Raw genomic sequence first — 17609 nt, forward strand, 5'->3', positions numbered from 1 at the left:
GCTAGTACACACTATGGCCATTCCCTCCCAAGGCAGGGGGCCGCACCTTGTGCAGTGAAGCCCTTTCCTGACATGGCCAATGATCAGGAACAGATTCTCCCTGATCTGCCCATTAGGAGTGAGCAGGGTCTCAGTATCTGGGGAGCAGTGAGGGCCCCTGACAAGAAGAGGGTTGACTCAATGGTTCATCATCACTGCCCACATAGAATGTTCCAGGTCCCAGGCATGCATCTTTTGTGGATGAACCCAGTAAATAACCACAGGAGAAAGTAAGGAAGAGATGACTGGAGAGGTAAAGAATGGGCATAAATTAATCAAAGTTTAGGCTGGGCACGGTGGTTCACGCCTGTAATCCTAGCACTTTGGGAGGCTTCCTTGAGGTCACTTGAGGTTAGGAGTTTGAGACCAGTCAGGCCAACATCGTGAAACCCCGTCTCTACTAAAAACACAAATTCCCTTTAACCTGGGAGTTGGAGGTTGCAGTGAGCCAAGATCACACCACTGCACTCCAGCCTAGGTGACCAAGCAAGACTCCGTCAAATAAACAAAACAAACAAACAAACAAACAAAACAGGTCACGCTCAGTGGCTCATGCCTGTAATCCTAGCACTTTGTGAGGCCAAGGTGGGCAGATTACCTGAGGTCAGGAGTTCGAGACCAGCGTGATCAACATGGAGAAATGCCGTTTCTAATAAAAATAGAAAATTAGCTGGGCATGGTGGTGCATGCCTGTGATCCCAGCTACTTGGGAGGCTGAGGCAGGAAAATCGCTTGAACCCTGGAGGCGGAGGGTGTGGTGAGCCAAGATCGCGCCATTTCACTCCAGCCTGGGCACCAAGAGCGAATCTCCGTCTAAAACAAAACAAAAAAAGAAAAAAAGAAAAAAAAACCACAACAACAAAATGAAGTTTATTTTGATTCCTTTATTTCCTGCAGATGAACCTAAATCACAGATGAACTAGTACCTCTTTTTTTAATTCATCAGGAACTAAAGATTTCTGATGTATAAATTGCTGAAACAGGCTAATCAATCATGAAGGACAGCAGAGAGTTTCCATTTAGGTTCCCTCTACTTCCGACGTTTCTTTGTATCCATCCTTGCTGAGATAACTCCCTCACTCTAGAACTTCAGCTTTCTATTTCTGACTGTCTAGGACACAGATCCCTGAGTCTCATTGACTCCATTCAACTTTTTCCCCCAGTGCTGCCCCCTGCTGGGATTTTTTGTTTTTTGTTTTCCACTCACAGAAAGCACATGCCTGAAACAGAGGTTTCTCTGCTCCCTTTATAATGCACCTATAGACCCGGCACAGCTGCTTATGCCTGTAATCCCAGAATCTTGGGAGGCCAAGCAGGGGGCTCCCTTAAGCGTAAGACTTTGAGACCAGCCTGGACAACATAGGGAAACCCTGTCTCAAATTTTTAAATAAAAACTGTAAAATTGTAAAATAAGGAAAAAGAAAAATAAAAGACATCCATGTCCCAGATTTTAGTTTCCAAGTGCCTGGAGAAAAAGCTTTTTATACCTCCACCCCACTAGGCAGGCCTTCCCCACAAGCAAAAATTGAACTCCAGTTACTCAATGGGCGACGTGCCACAGCAAGGGCAGGAGACGGGACCAAAGAAGATCCTTTTGGGCTCCCTTACTTCCCTCAGTATACGCATCAGCTCAGCCTGAAGTGGGGTGAGGAGCTCCGAAATGACACGACCCCTGTTGTCAAGACTCTCCCGAGGGGCAGGATATGTTTCCAGGCTCAAATTGCTCAGCCTGCCTGTATGGCGCAGCAGGTCCTTCAGAGCATCCATGGACGTGTCATTGCCGTGAAAGCAGAAAGTGGTGAGGTTGGAGCAGCGGCTCAGGGCAGGCAGGATGACCCTGAGTTTGGAGTACCCAATCCCACAGTCCACTAAGAAGAGGGTCTGAAGAGTGGCAGCAACTTTCTCTAGCAGAGCTCGGAGGGGCTCAAGACGGATGAAGCGCAGTGCACCATGACTCAGATTCAGCTGCTTCAGTTGACTGAGACTTGGGTACCAGGGCAGCCATTTCAAGTCCTCTTCTTCTAGGAAGCCATAAGTTAATGCCAATGTCTCCAACGGGCTCCTGAGGCACCTGGGGAGAGCAAGAAGTTAGTACTGGGCAATGGCACCAGTTAGAGGACGATGGTAGAAAATAACATCAAGGGAAGAGCCTGTTTTGCCCAAACACAAGTTTGTTCTCATCATCTAATCATGGTCCTCCTGCAAGGTGCTGCCTGATGAGGACTTGGATCATTCAGAGGCAGTCCCATTTTAGGCTCAGTCCTTTCACCGTCACTGGTGTGATTGGTTCAAGGCCATAAAATCTCTAAAGCCTCTTTTCTTCATCTTCCAGCAGAAAGCTTCATCTCGGGGCCACAGGAGCCCAGTGGAAGAGATGCCCGAAGAACTGACCTGAGCAAGGTCTAGGGACATCAGCTAGGGCTACCTGCTTTCAGAGGCTCCCTGACATGGCCACATCTGCAAACTACCTGTCACTTTGTACCACTCTTGTGCCTACTCCCTAGAACTGACCTGAGCAAGGTCTAGGGACATCAGCTAGGGCTACCTGCTTTCAGAGGCTCCCTGACATGGCCACATCTGCAAATCACCTGTCACTTTGTACCACTCTCGTGACTACTCCCTCACCTCCATCCCAGAAGCACGCATTTCCCATGTCAATTACCTTTCCTGGAGTTCAAAACAACCTTTTACAGACAGGGAATCAGAGAGAGGATCATTCATGTTCACTAAGCTGTGAGGACAGAGCTTCCTCTGTGAAACGCACAGGTTTGGTGCACTTTCTCTTCTTTTACACCCTCCCCTCTGTTGCCTCTTTTTGATCATATTAACTTTAAACACACTTCCTAACAAGGAATTCACAAAAGCTATTCATATTTATCATATTAACTTTAAACACACTTCCTAACAAGGAATTCCTAAAAGGAATTCACCCTCACTAGAGCTGAACCCTCCACTAACCAGCTCCCTACACGATGTCCCTCTCTGTAGCTTCTACCCCAGGTCATCCCTCTGCCCTTACTGGAGCGATCCTGTGATACCCACTTCAGGATATAGAGCACCAAACAGGACAATGCATTCTAGTGTCCCCTTCCCTAGACATCTCCAGTGGCTGGCACACAGTAGATGCTGATTGGTGTTTATTGTAACAAAAAAAGGCTGTGCTATGGCCCCCAGAGAAAGCTCACCATCCTTCCTCACCTGATCAGCTGGTCCAGGTAGCCTCTGAAGAAGCGGATCCTTCTTATATAAAGCATCTGGAGGTACTCCAGCCTGAGGAGCACAGAGCTGAATTCAGCAACTAACCGTTCTTGGCTGTCAGAGCTTAGCAGGTAACGACAGCCATCGGAGATGAAGAGTTTGCGAAGATTCCTCATCTGGCTCAGGTAACGGCTAAACTCTACTATCATACACGGCCAGCACACGTTCCAAATTTCCAACACTTGGATACTGTCTGGGTATACTGTTTCCAATATGTTTCTGAAATTTAGAATGTTCATTGAATAATTCACCACCTTAGTACAGCACAGGTGTACTGAACCTCTTCTGTGCTGGACCCACCCAGAGAAGAAGCTCAGATCTTCATCCATGAATTTTTCCTTGAGGCAAACATCCATGAACACCTTCAAGGGCTGCTTCTCTCCTGTCCTTGGACAGTCCTCCACTGTCTGCCTCTTACTCATGGCCTCTGGGGAGCAGGACAGGGGCCTGGCTCCAGACCATATGGTCCAAAAATTCTCATCAACATCTCGCAATTCCAGCACTTGAAGTTTCCACCTCCTGTGAGTAACATAGGGGAAAAGCTCAGAACGTAGGCAAGGACCCACCCCTGACCCGGGCTTTCACTCCATATCAAGGACTTCAGCTGCTTTTATACTCAGTGTCCCTCCTTCTGTCTCTTCTCCATCCCTTTCCCCCTTGGATTCTGCCTGGTACCCACTTCTAGTGCCTTTACCTTCCACTGGGAGCAGGCAGGTTCCTGTTTCCCCAGTGGACCCTGTATGGTGAGCAGTCCTTTCCCAGAGGAGCTGGGCAATAGCCAAGAACTTTCCCAGCTTTCTCATTGGCACCATCAGAAGCCCCTGGGCCACCCCGGGTTCCCAATTTGTCTGACCCAGCTGTTTAGTCCCTGGACACCTGGGCCCTCCCCACCTGGGTCACCTCACCTGGGGCGAACCTTTTGGGCAAGCAGGCAATCAATCCCATCCACTACATAATGTAAGATCTCCAGATCAGGCGTCTTCATCAGGGACCCCAGAGGGAGGCAGGGGAAGGGCCAGGCCTGCACCATCACCCTCAGAACATCGCAGCGTCTGCTAGTGAAGGCCTCCACGAACAGTGGGGGGAAGAGCTCCCTGGGCAGCTCATCCAGGACGGAGATGGCCAAGGCCTGGTCCCTCAGCAGGCTCTGCCCTGCCAGCTCCAGGAGTCTGCGTGGGGCCTGTAGGCTCATCCTGATAAATCTGCAAGAAAACAAATCCAGAGAAAAGACAAACTTATCAGGCCAGTCCTCTCACACCCTGACTTCTCCTGGGCCAAAAGTCACTACTCTGGCAGGTGTGAAAGAGTCCTTAGTTTACCCCAATTCGACTCTGCAATAATTGGCCACAGAGACATAGTTCTGCCCTTCTGGTACCAAGAAGAGTGTCTCCCAACCTCCAAGGAATGGGCAAGATCACTCCTACTCCATGAATTTTCATTAATTGCTCCACCCAACTCTATTAGCTCTGGGAAGTGTTACCAAGAATCTTCAAAGCTCAGCTCCTTTTTTGAGAAAAAATGTCTTCTCAATTTAAGGATCTAAAACAATGGTCATGTGGCTGGGCTTGGTGGCTCACAACTGTAGTCCCAGCACTTTGGAGGCCAAGGCGGGCGGCTCACTTGAGGTCAGGAGTTAGAGACCAGCCTGGCCAACAAGGTGAAACCCAGTCTTTACTAAAAATACAAAAAGTAGCCTGGCATGGTGGCAGGTGCCTGTAACTCCAGCTACTCGGGAGGCTGAGGCACAAGAATCACTTGAACCCAGGAGGCGGAGGTTGCAGTGAGCTGAGACAGTGCCACTGCACTCCAGCCTGGGCAATAGAGTGAGACTCAGTCTCAAAAAAAAAAAAAAAAAACAAAATAAAACAACAAAACAATGGTAATGGGAGTCTCCTGTGGCCCCAAACAGCCTACAGTCTCAGTTCCCACAGTGAACTTGGCTGGGAGAGACTAAAGGGGTATTTTTAATTAGACACCATTATGTTCACTTTCAAAAGAGTAATGAGGGGCCACACATGGAGGCTCATAGCTGTAATTCCAACACTTTGGCAAGCCAAGGCAGAACAATCACTTAAGCCCTGGAGTTGCTGACCAGCCTGGGCTACATAGTGAGATCCTGTCTCTCCAAAAAATTACAAAAAATAGATGGATGTGATGACGCACACCTGTAGTCCCAGCTGCTCTGCAGGCTGAGGTGGAAGGATGGCTTGTGTCTGGGAAGCAGAAGTTATAGTGATCTGAGACTCTGCCACTGTACCCCCAGCCTGGGCAGAACAGCAAGACTCTGTCTTAATAAAATAAATAAATAAATAAAATATTACCCACTTTGGAATGGAGTCTAGAGAAACAAATGGATCCCACATTCAGAACAAAGACTCCATTCTTGAAAATGTTGTATGAGACCAGTCATGTTGGCTCATGCCTGTAATCCCAAGACTTTAGAAGGCAAAGTGGGAGGTTTGCTTGAATCTAGGTGTCCCAGACCAGCCTAGGTAACAAACCAAGACCCCATCACTATAAAAAATAATAATAATAGGCCTGGCACGGTGGCTCACACCTGTAATCTCAGCACTTTGTGAGACTGAGGCGGGCAGATCGCCTGAGTTTGGGAGTTTAAGACCAGCCTGGCCAACATAGTGAAACCCTATCTCTATTAAAAATACAAAAATTAGCCAGGTGTGGTGGCACACACCCACAGTCCCAGCTACTTGGGAGGCTGAAGCAGGAGAATCACTTGAACCCGGGAAGCAGAAGTTGCAGTGAGCCAAGATCATGCCTCTGCACTTGAACCTGGGCAACAGAGTGAGACTCTCTCTCAAAAAAAAAAAAAAGAAAAAAACAAAAACAAAAAAATTAGCCGGTTATACTGGTGCATGCCTGAATTCCAGCTATTCAGAAGGCTAGAACTTCTGAGTAGGGAGGATGGCTTGAGCCCAGAAGGCAGAGGTTGCAGTGAGTTGAGATCACAATACTGCATTCCACCAAGAATGACGCAGGAAGACAATGTCTCAAAGAAAAAAAAAAAAAAAGACTTCAGTCAATTGCATTATTTTTCAACTGCTTGATTCGGAACTCTGAAGCTGGGCATGGTGGCTCACACCTATAATCCCAGCACTTTGAGAGGCCTAGGTGGGCAGATCACGAGGTCAGGTGTTCGAGACCAGCCTGGCCAACATGGTGAAACCGTCTCTACTAAAAATAGAAAAATTAGCCGGGCATGGTGGTGGGCACCTGTAATCCCAGCTACTCAGGAGGCTGAGGCAGGAGAATTGCTTGAACCTAGGAGGCGGAGGTTGCAGTGAGCCAAGACCTCATCATTGCACTCCAGCCTGGTTGACAGAGCAAGACTCCATCTCAGAAAAAAAAAAAAACATTTGAAATGACATAAACTAAACACAAATAAAATATTCGGAGTGAAGAGATAAAACTGCATTAGAGAAAAAAATCAAAGCCTACATCTGTTCATCTGAAAAACATGCAGGAAAATTCTCTGTGCCACCTTGGCCTTCATGTCGCCATCTCTACTGGCTGACTGTGGGTCATAGGAGTGCCCTTGTGAAGGTCCCTGACTTACCAGATCTGGACTCACTTTGCAGTCTGCTCGGACCTCTTGGAGAATCAAGCAATAACTCCAGGTACCACAGCTTGGGGTCTCTTCTGTGGATGTTCACAAGCTTTCTTGGACCTTTCTGTTTTTTTGAGATGGAGTTTCGCTCTTGTTGCCCAGTTTGGAGTAAAATGGCGTGATCTCGGCTCACCGCAACCTCCACCTCCTGGATTTAAGTGATTCTCCTGTCTCAGCCTCCAAAGTAGCCGGAATTACAGGCATGCGCCACCACACCTAGCTAATTTTGTATTTTTAACAGAGATGGTGTTTCACCATATTGGCCAGGCTGGTCTTGGGAACTCCTGACCTCATGACCCACCCTCCTCCTCAGCCTCCCAAAGCGCTGGGATTACAAGCGTGAGCCACGGCTCCCAGCAACTTTCTTGGACTTTCCTAATCCCACCTCCTTTATCAACTTCCAGATTCCTATCAGAAAGTGATGCCTGATTGGATTTCCGAATTCCACCCAGTTAAGCCTGATTGAAGTTTTGGCTTTCTGCAGAATAATGGATTGAATCAGATATCCAATCATGAAACTGAAAGCACTGTAATTAGGGTGGAAGTCAAGAACTCATTTTGATGATTTTGATGTCACCAAAGAACTCCCAACCATAATATTTTCCGGTTTTGCTTTTCTGTCTAATCTCAGGAATAGGTTGAACCCTTCCCTGTCTTCCACTCAGGACTAGGAAGGTCACATATTACTACCACTCCATCTCTGCTTGTGGAGGGCATTAATGATTGAATTCTTGACTTCCACCCTCACAAACACTGATGGAATTTACCAGTATGTGACCTTCTTTGTCCCGAGTGTGAGACAGGGAACTCTCACTCTGTTCCTGACATTAGAGAGAAAAACAAAACCTAAAAAGATTAATGTTGGGGAAATCTTTGGCCCCATCAAAATTATCAAAATGGGCCAGGTGCGGTAGCTCATGCCTGTAATCCCAGCACTTTGGGAGGCCCAGGCGGGTGGATCACGAAGTCAGGAGATCGAGACCAGCCTGGCCAACATGGTGAAACCCCATCTCTACTAAAAAATATATACATATATATAAATTAGCCAGGTGTGTTGGGGCATGCCTGTAATCCCAGCTGCTTGGGAGGCTGAGGCAGGAGAATTGCTTGAACAAGGGAGGCAGACATTGCAGTGAGCCAAGACTGCACCATTGCACTCCACCCTGGGTGACAGAGTGAGATTCCATCTCAAAAAAAACAAAAACAAAAGCAAAACCCTGCAAATCACAGTTGGCGGGCTTCCAAACCAACCATCTGGGGAAGGACTTAGGATTCATGGCTTACATCCTGTCCCTGAGTAAATCATCTGATCATGAGCTTCTCAAACTCTTCAAGTACTGACAAAGGCTTCACCTTCTGACATTGAGAAGGACGCTGATTTGATTTTGATCATGAAGTTTGACTGTCTTGCACTTCAAGCATTTTGGCCTGTTCATTGTCAACCTTGGTCAATGATTGTAACCTCTGTGTTGTACCCATCATTGAAGAAGGACAACTCAGCTATGAGGAGTCCCACTGCTTTCTACACTCTCTCATGAAAGCATTCCAACTTATAATAGACTTTGGAACACACCCACTTTGTTGCTGTATGTTCCTGGGTCAATTCTCACATTCAGCTTCCAATAAACTTGTATCAAATTATTTCTCCCTCAACAGCCTTAATTTCCATTGACACCAGATTGTGTGATTGTGGTTTAAATTGGGATAGAGGAGCAAGCATGGTGGTTAACACCAGTAATCCCAGCATTTGGAAAGCCAAAGTGGGCAGATTGTTGAGTCCAGGAGTTCAAGACCAGCCTGGGCAATGTGGCAAAACCTCATCTCTACAAAAAATACAAAAATTAGCTGGGCATGGTGGCATGCACCTGTACTCTCAGTGACTTGGGGGGCTGAGGTGGAAGGATCACTTGAGCCCAGGAGGCAGAGGTTGCAGTGAGCTGAGATCTGCCACTGCACTCCAGCCTGGGTGACAGAGTGAGAACCTGTCTTATAAATAAATGAATAAATAAATAAATAAATAAATAAATAAGGCTGGGCACAGTGGCTCACACCTGTAATCCCAGCACTTTGGGAGGTCGAGGTGGGTGGATCACCTGAGGTTGGGAGTTCAAGACCAGCCTGACCAACATGGAGAAACCCCGTCTCTACTAAAAATACAAAATTAGCCAGGCGTGGTGGCACATGCCTGTAATCCCTGCTACTAGGGAGGCTGAGGCAGGAGAATCGCTTGAACCAGGGAGGCAGAGGTCGTGGTGAGCTGAGATCACACCAATGCACTCCAGCCTGGGCAACAAGAGTGAAACTCCATCTCAAAAAAAATAAAATAAAATAAATACATAAATAAATAAATGTAGGAAGAAAAAGTATTTTAATGAATTAGATGAAGTAGCCATTGCATGCTATCTCCATTAAAGGATAAGTAGGTTCCTCTACAAAATGCCCTGATTATTGATGCATCTAATAAACCAAACTATTGGCCGGGTGCAGTGGCTCACGCCTGCAATCCCAACACTTTGGGTGGCCAAGGTGAATGGATCACTAGGGCTCAGGAGTTTCAGACCAGCCTGGCCAACATGGCAAAACCTCGTCTCTACTAAAAATACAAAAAATTAGCCAGGTGTAGTGGAGAGCACCTGTAATCCTAGCTACTTGGAGGCTGAGGCAGGAGAACTGCTTGAACCCCGGAGGCAGAGGTTCCAGTGAGCCAAGATCATGCCATTGCTCTCCAGCCTGGGCAACAGTGTGAGACTCTGTCTCAAAAAAACAAAAACAACACAAACAAGCAAAAGAAGCTATTATTTATTTCATATAGTAGAACTGTAGAGACAATCCCTTTGCCTCTCATGTTTCCATTAAACCAATGTCTAGTTTTTTAGTTTTTTGTTTTTTGGATTTTTTATTGAGACGGAGTCTTGTTATGTTACCCTGGCTGGAGTGCAATGGCACGATCTCAGCTCACTGCAACTTCTGTCTCCCAGGTTCCAGCGATTCTCCTGCCTCAGCCTCCCAAGTAGCTAGAATAACAGGCACTCGCCATAATGCCCAGCTGATTTTTTTGTATTTTTTGTAGAGACGGGGTTTCACCACGTTGGCCAGGCTGGTCTTGAACTCCTGACCTCAGGTGATCTGCCTGCTTCGGCCTCCCAAAATGCTGGGATAACAGATGTGAGCCACTGCGCCCGGCCACCAATGTCTGGTTTTAGTAAGACGTTGATTACGTAGTAGAGGGTAACATGATCATGCTCATGTATTGTTTTGTTTTGTTTTGTTGTTTTGTTTTGTTTTGTTTTGCTTTGATTTAGACAGAGTCTCACTCTGTTGCCCAGGCTGGAGTGTAGTGTTGCCATCTCGGCTCACTGCAACCTCTACCTCCTGGGTTCAAGCGATTTTCCTGGCTCAGCCTCCCAAGTAGCTGGGATTACAGGGGCCTGCCACTACACCCAGCTAATTTTTCTTATACTTTTAGTAGAGATGGGGTTTCACCATGTTGACCAGGCTGGTCTTGAACTCCTGATCTCAAGTGATCTGCCCTCTTCAGCCTCCCGAAGTGCTGGGATTACAGGCATGAACTACAACCTCTGACTGTTGTTTTGTTTGTTGGTTTTTGTTTTGCTTTGTTTTGTTTTGTTTTTTGAGATAAGGCCTTCTTCACTCTGTTGCCCAGGCTAGAGTTCAGTGGCATAATCATAGCTCATAGCAGCCTTGAACTCCTGGACTCAAGTGATCCTTCTGCTGCAGCCTCCTAAGTAGTGGTCATGTTCTAATTTTATATCTATTTCCCTTACACATTGGCTTCCAATCTCCATAATGTGTGTCAAACCAAAGAGTCTGATTACAGAGGGAGTCTGGAACACTGCCTAGATCAACCCAGTTGCACTAAGGTTTTCTATGCACAGAAATAAATTTCCAGGCCCTGCTTGGTGGCTCACACGTGTTATCCCAGAACTTTTGGAGGCCGAGTCAGGCAGATTGCTTAAGCCCAGAGGCCAGGAGTTAGTGACCAGCCAGGGCAGCATGGCGAAACCCTGTCTCTACAAAAAAATAAAAAAACACAAAACCTAGCCAGGTGTGGTGGCACACGCCTGTAATCCTAGCTATTTAGGAGACTGATTTGGAGGATTGGTTGAGACTGGCAGGTCAAGGCTGCAATAAGCCGTGATCGTGCCACTTCACTCCAGCCTGGGTTGCAAAACAAGACCCTGTCTCGAAAAAGAAAAACAAAAACAAAGATTAAAAAAAAATGTTTACATAGCCAGCAATTGATTTGCTTAGTGAAAGCAGCTAAACTTTGAACAGTAGAACTTTGAGAATGTTCAGTTTGAGGCCAGGCACGGTGGCTTACACCTGTAATCCCAGCACTTTGGAAGGCCAAGGTGGGAGGATCACTTGAGGTAAGGAGTTCGAGGCCAGCCTGGCCAACATGGTGAAACCCCGTCTCTACTAAAAATACAAAAATTAGCCCGGCATGGTGGCGTAAACCAGTAGTTACAGCTACTTGGACGGCTGAGGCAGGAGAATCGCTTGAACCCGGGAGGCAGAGGTTGCAGTGAGCAGAGATGGTGCCACTGCACTCCAGCCTGGTGACAGAGGGAGACTTTATCTCTTTTTTTTTTTTTTTTTTTTTTTTTTTTTTGAGACGGAGTCTCGCTCTGCCGCCCAGGCTGGAGTGCAGTGGCGCGATCTCGGCTCACTGCAAGCTCCGCCTCCCAGGTTCATGCCATTCTCCTGCCTCAGACTCCCGAGTAGCTGGGACTACAGGCGCCCGCCACCACGCCCGGCTAATTTTTTGTATTTTTAGTAGAGGCGGGGTTTCACTGTGTTAGCCAGGATGGTCTCAATCTCCTGACCTCATGATCCACCCGCCTCTGCCTCCCAAAGTGCTGGGATTACAGGCGTGAGCCACCGCGCCCGGCCGGGGGACTCTATCTCAAAAAAAAAAAAAAAAAAATTCAGTAGTAAAACTTTTGGTTAGCCGGGCACACCTGGGTGACCCAGCAAGATTCTGCCTTAAAAAGGAAAAAAAATTTTATTTGTGCTTTGTTTTATGTGATTCCAAAATTCTTAACCAAAGAATTAAAAAAGAATCCAACTGGGCCAGGGACAGTGGCTCATGCCTGTAATCCCAGCACTTTGGGAGACCAAGGTGGGTGCATCACCTGAGGTCAGGAATTTGAGACCAGGCTGACCAACACAGTGAAACGCCTTCTCTACTAAAAATACAAAAATTAACTGGGCATGGTGGCACATGCCTGTAATCCAAGCTACTGAGGAGGCTGAGGCAGGTGAATTGCTTCAGCCCAGGAGGTGGAGGTTGCAGTGAGCCGAGATCACGCCATTGCACTCCAGCCTGGGCAATAGACTCCGTCTCAATTAAAAAAAAAAAAAAAGAATCCAATTAATTAATGTCTCATTCCTTGACATTTAAAATTTGTAGATTGTGTGCCCTTAATTTGCAGTTTATAGAGTATGTTATTATGATTTTAATTTCTTGAGACAAAGTCTCATTCTGTCACCCAGCTGTACTGCAGTGGTGTGATAATTGCCTCAGTGCAACCTCTGTCTCCTGTATTCAAGGGATCTTCTCACCTCAGCCTTCCCAGTAGCTGGGACTACAGACCCACACCATGAGGCCTGGCTAATTGTATTTTTAGTAGAGATGGGGTTGTACCATATTGCCCAGGCTGGTCTGGAACCCCTGGACTCCATGTGATCTGCCAGCCCTTAGCCTCCCAAAGTGCTGGGATTACAGGCAAGAGTCACCCCACCCAAGAATGCTATTGTGATTTTGAAAGATAGGCTTTGTTTTTTACTAAAATTATAAAGATATTCCTTCCACCATGCTCTATTAAATTTTTTTATAATGATGGGGTCTGGCTTTGTTAGCCAGGCTGGTCTGGAACACCTGGACTCAAGCAAACCCCCCACCTTGTCTCCTAAAGTCTTGGGATTACAGGCATGAGCCACCATGTCTGGCCCCATACACTATTTTCAAGAGTAGAGTCTTTGTTTTGAATGCAGGATCCATTTCTTCCCCTAGACTCAATCCCAATGTGTGTTGTTATTATTATTATTATTATTATTAGTTGAGACAGGGTCTTTCTCTGTTGGCCAGGCTGGAGTGTGGTGGCACAATCTCAGATAACTGAAACCTCTGCTTCCCAGGCTCAAGCCATCCTCCCACCTCTGTCTGCAGAGTAGCTGAGACTATAGGCATGTGCCACAATGCTCAGATAATTATTTAATATTCTAGTAGAGTCTAGTAGACATGGGCTATCACTATGTTGCCCTAGCTGGTCTGGAACTCCTGGGCTCAAGTGATTGTTCTGCCTTGGCTTCCCAAAGTGTTGGGATTACAGCTGTAAGCCGCCATGCTTGGCTTCCCTTTACATTTTTTTTTTTTTTTTTTTGAGACAGAGTCTCACTCTGCCACCCAGGCTGGAGTGCAGTGGCTAGATTTTGGCTCACTGCAAACTCCGGCCCTCGGGTTGAGAGATTCTCCTGCCTCAGCTTCCCAAGTAGCTGGGATTACAGGCAGGGACCACCACACCCGGCTAATATTTTGTATCAGTAGAGATGGTATTTCACCATGTTGGCGGGGCTGGTCTCGAACTCCCGACCTCATGATCCGCCCACTTTGGGCTCCCAAAGTGCTGGGATTACAGGCATGAGCCACCGTGCCTGGCCAAGAAGACATTTTGTTTTCTCAAAAAAGTGGAGATCTGAGCTTCAAAGATCCTTGCTAACACTTCCCAGTGCTATCAGTGTAGTGGTGCAGTGGCTAATAATTCATGGACCCTATAGGAGGGATCTTGCCTGCTCTTTGGAGGTTGGGACACACTCTTCTTGGTACCAGAAGGGCAGAACTATGCCTCTGTGGCCACTTATTGCAGAATGGAATTGGAGTAAACTGAGGGCTCTTTCACACATGCTAGAGAAATGACTTTGGCCCTAGGAGAAGCGGGGGTTGCAGGGGATAGGCCTGAGAAACTTGCCTTTTCACTGGATTGTCCTCTAGAGTTTTTCCTTGCAGATTTGTCAGAATGAGTCTCCAGTCCCCATCCAGACTCCTGGAGCTGGCAGGGCAGAGCCTGCTGAGGAACCAGTTCTTGACCATCTTCACCGTGGACGAGCTGCCCAGGGAGGTCTTCCCTCTGATGTTCATGGAGGCCGTCAGCAGGAGACGCTGTGAGGCCCTGAAGCTGATGGTGCAGGCCTGGTCCTTCCTCCACCTCCCTCTGGGATCCCTGATGAAGACACCTCATCTGGAGACCTTGCAAGCTGTGCTGAAGGGACTTGATACACTGCTGGCCCAGAAGGTTTGCCTCAGGTGAAGTGATTCAGGTGGCCTGGTGGGAAGGGTCCAGGCATCCAGGGAAGGGACAACTGGCTCAGGAGGAGTGGTGGGGTTGGGGAGCTAGGGTGGCTCAGAGGCTTCTGATGGTGCCCATGAGAGGCCTTGACCATTGCCCAGATCCTCTGGGAAAGGACTGCTCACCATACAGGGTCCACTGAGGAAACAGGAACCTGCTTTCTCCCAGTGGAATGTAAAGGTTCTAGAAGTGAGAACCAGGCAGAACCCAAGGGGGAGCGGGATGGAGAAGAGACAGAAGGAGGAGCACTGAGGACAGGAGCAGCTGATTGATGTCCTGGATGTGGAGTGAAAGTTCAGGTCAGGGGTGGATCCTTGCCTACATTCCGAGCTTTTCCCCTATGTTACTCACAGGAGGTGGAAACTTCAAGTGCTGGATTTGCGGGATGTTAATGGGAATTTCTGGACCATATGGTCTGGAGCCAGGGCCCTCTCCTGCTCCCCAGAGGCCATGAGTAAAAGGCAGACAGTGGAGGACTGTCCAAGGATGGGAGAGCGCCAGCCCTTGAAGGTGTTCATAGACCTCTGCCTAAAGAAAAGTACACTGGATGAATGCCTGAGCTACCTCTGTGGGTGGATCCACTACAGAAGAGGCCTAGTGCACCTGTGCTGTAATAAGGTGCAGAATTACTCAATGCCCACTTCAAGTTTCAGAAATTTATTGAAAAGGGTATACCCAGACAGTATCCAGGAGTTGGAAGTTAGGAGAAAGTGCTCTCTGAATAAAACAGGAAAGTTTGCCCCTTACCTCGGCCAGATGAGCAATCTTCGCAAACTCTTTTTAGCCTTCGGTTATGACGATGAATTATATGTAAGCGGCCAACAGCAGTTCGTTCCTGACTTGGACTGTCCATTCCTCTGCCTGTCCTACCCTCAGATGCTTTATATAAGAAAGGTCAATAATATCAAAGACCTGGAGCACCTGCTCAGGTAAGAAAGGATGGTGAGCTTTCTCTGCAGACCATACCACAGACTTTTGTTCTTTTTCACAGTAAACGCTAGTGGGCATCTACTGTGTGCCAGCCACTGGTGATGTCACAGGGAATGGGACGCTAGAATGTCAACTCATTATGCTGTTCAGTGCTCTATATCCTGAAGTGGGTATCACAAGCCCGCTCAAATAAGGGCAGAGGGATGGCCCGGGGCAGATGCTACAGAGAGAGACAGGCAGGGAGCTAGTTAGTCAGGGGTTCAGATCTAGGGAGGGTGCATTTGTGAATTCCTTTTTAGGAAGTGCGTTTGAAGTTAATATGATGAAACTTACTCTTCATATAGAGGAGAGTATGAAAGAAGGGAAAGTGCATCAAACCTACGTGTTTCACAGTAGAAGCTCCGTCCTCACAGCTTAGTAAACACCAATGATCCTGTCTCTAATTCTTTGTCTGTAAAAGGTTCTTTTGAACCCCAGGAAAAGTAGTTGACATGAGAAAAGCGTGCTTCTTGGACAGAGGTGAGGGAGTAGGCCGGAGAGTGGTATAAAGTGATAGGTGGTTTGCAGACGCGGGCACATCAGGGAACCTTTGCAGACAGGTGGCCCTAGCTGATGTCCCTAGACCTTGCTCAGTTGAGTTCTTTGTGCACATCTCCCACTGGGCTCCTCTGGCCCAGAGATGAGGTTGTCTGCTGAAAGATGCAGTAAAGAGGCTTTAAAGATTTTGTGGCCTTGAACCAATCACACAAGCAAGGCTGAAAGGACTGAGCCTAAAATGGAGCTGCCCCTGAATGATCTGAATCTTCATCAGGCAGCACCTTGCACACAGACCATCATCTGATGATGGGAACAAACTTGTGTTTGGGTGAAACAGGCTTCCCCATTGCAGTTACTATAACAGCTGTGTGGTAGTAAGGTGCAGAATTACTCAATGCCCACTTCAAGTTTACCATTGAGATGATTTCCCACTCCCCTCCTCTAACTGGCACCATTGCCCATAACTAATTTCTTGCTCTCCCCAGGTGCCTCAAGAACCTCTTGGGGGCCTTTATATTCTGTCATGCTTACCTAGCTGATCGGGACATGGAGTGTCTGTCTTAGTAACCAAGCCTCAGTCAGCTAAAGGAGCTGCATCTGATTCATATCCTAATGGGGACCACCAATCTTGAGCCCCTTGGAGCTCTGCTAGAGAAAGTTGCTGCTACTCTCGAGACCCTCACGTTAAAGGACTGTCAGATCCAGGACTCCCAACTCGGGCTCCTCCTGCCTGCCCTGACGCACTGCTCCCAGCTCACCACCTTCTACTTTCATGGAAATGAGACCTCCATGAATGCTCCGAAAGACCTGCTGCGTCACACAGGCGGGCTGAGCAAGTTAGGCCTGGAGTTGTATCCTTCCCGTCTGGAGAGTCTTGACAACAGGGGTCATGCCAAGTGGGAGATCCTTGCCCCAATTCGGGCTGAGCTGATGTGTACACTCAGGGAAGTCAGGCAGCCCAAGAGGATCTTTTTTGGTCCCGTCCCCTGCCCTTCCTGTGGCTCATGGCCATCTGAGAAAGTGGACCTCCATCTTTGCTCTTAGGGAAGGCCTGGTTAGTGGGATGGATACGCTTTCTTCTGGACCCTTGGGCACTAAAATCTAGGACACAGGTGCTTTATTTTTTTTGATGGAGTCTCGCTCTGTCCCGCAGGCTGAAGTGCAGTGGCACAATCTCAGCTCACTGCAACTTCCACCTCCCAGGTTCAAGTGATTCTCCTGCCTCAGCCTCCCTAGTAGCTGGTGTTACTGGCATGCACCACCACACCCAGCTAATTTTGTATTTTTTTTTCTTTTCTTTTTGAGACAGAATCTCGCTCTGTCACCCAGGCTAGAGTGCACTGGCACGATTTCGGCTCACTGCAACCTCCGCCTCCAGGGTTCACGCCATTCTCCTGCGCCAGCCTCCAGAGTAGCTGGGACTACAGGTGCCCACCACCACACCCAGCTAATTTTTGGTATTTTTAGTAGAGTCAGGGTTTCACCAAGTTAGCCAGGATGGTCTCGATCTCCTGACCTCGTGATCCACCCGCCTCGGCCTCCCAAAGTGTAATTTTTGTATTTTTAGTAGAGACAGGGTTTCACCAAGTTAGCCAGGATGGTCTCGATCTCCTGACCTCGTGATCCACCCGCCTCGGCCTCCCAAAGTGTAATTTTTGTATTTTTAGTAGAGACAGGGTTTCACGATGTTGGAGGAGGCTGGCCTCAAACTCCTGACCTCAAGTGATCTGACTACCTTGGCCTTCCACAGTGCTGGGTTTACAGGCATGAGCAGCTGGGCCCGGTCAGGTGCATCTTAAAGGAAGCACACAGCCATGTGTTTCAGGCACATGCTGACTGTGAGTGGAAAA

The 17609-nt window shown here is 47.8% G+C and overlaps 2 protein-coding genes across 2 annotated transcripts; one reads left to right on the forward strand and one right to left on the reverse strand.

Annotated features, from left to right (window-relative positions):
• Window positions 1-201: 201 nt before the first annotated feature.
• Window positions 202-7128, reverse strand: LOC117978269 (PRAME family member 18). The gene is made up of 3 exons (XM_034951110.3): window positions 4203-7128; window positions 3238-3816; window positions 202-2110 (listed from the first exon to the last, which is right to left on the reverse strand). Exons 1-3 carry the CDS (start codon window positions 4487-4489, stop codon window positions 1576-1578), a joined length of 1401 nt encoding a protein of 466 aa, XP_034807001.1. The 5' UTR covers window positions 4490-7128; the 3' UTR covers window positions 202-1575.
• A 6834-nt stretch (window positions 7129-13962) lies between these two features.
• On the forward strand, window positions 13963-17609 carry LOC100968969 (PRAME family member 17). The gene is given in 3 exon segments (XM_034951112.3): window positions 13963-14249; window positions 14646-15221; window positions 16245-17609. Coding segments are annotated over 3 exon segments (1422 nt in total). The 3' UTR covers window positions 16804-17609.

This window comes from Pan paniscus, chromosome 1, assembly GCF_029289425.2.
Source record: "Pan paniscus chromosome 1, NHGRI_mPanPan1-v2.0_pri, whole genome shotgun sequence".
Taxonomy (NCBI): domain Eukaryota; kingdom Metazoa; phylum Chordata; class Mammalia; order Primates; family Hominidae; genus Pan; species Pan paniscus.

Bases quoted from the DNA above. Each gene is read 5' to 3' on its own strand.
- LOC117978269 (XM_034951110.3), bottom strand. From the start codon at position 4,489: ATGAGCCTACAGGCCCCACGCAGACTCCTGGAGCTGGCAGGGCAGAGC. The intron at 3,817-4,202 runs GTGAGGTGACCC...TGTTACTCACAG, and splicing joins GCCCAAAAGGTTCGCCCCAG to GAGGTGGAAACTTCAAGTGC. The intron at 2,111-3,237 runs GTGAGGAAGGAT...TGCTCTCCCCAG, and splicing joins TACCTGGACCAGCTGATCAG to GTGCCTCAGGAGCCCGTTGG.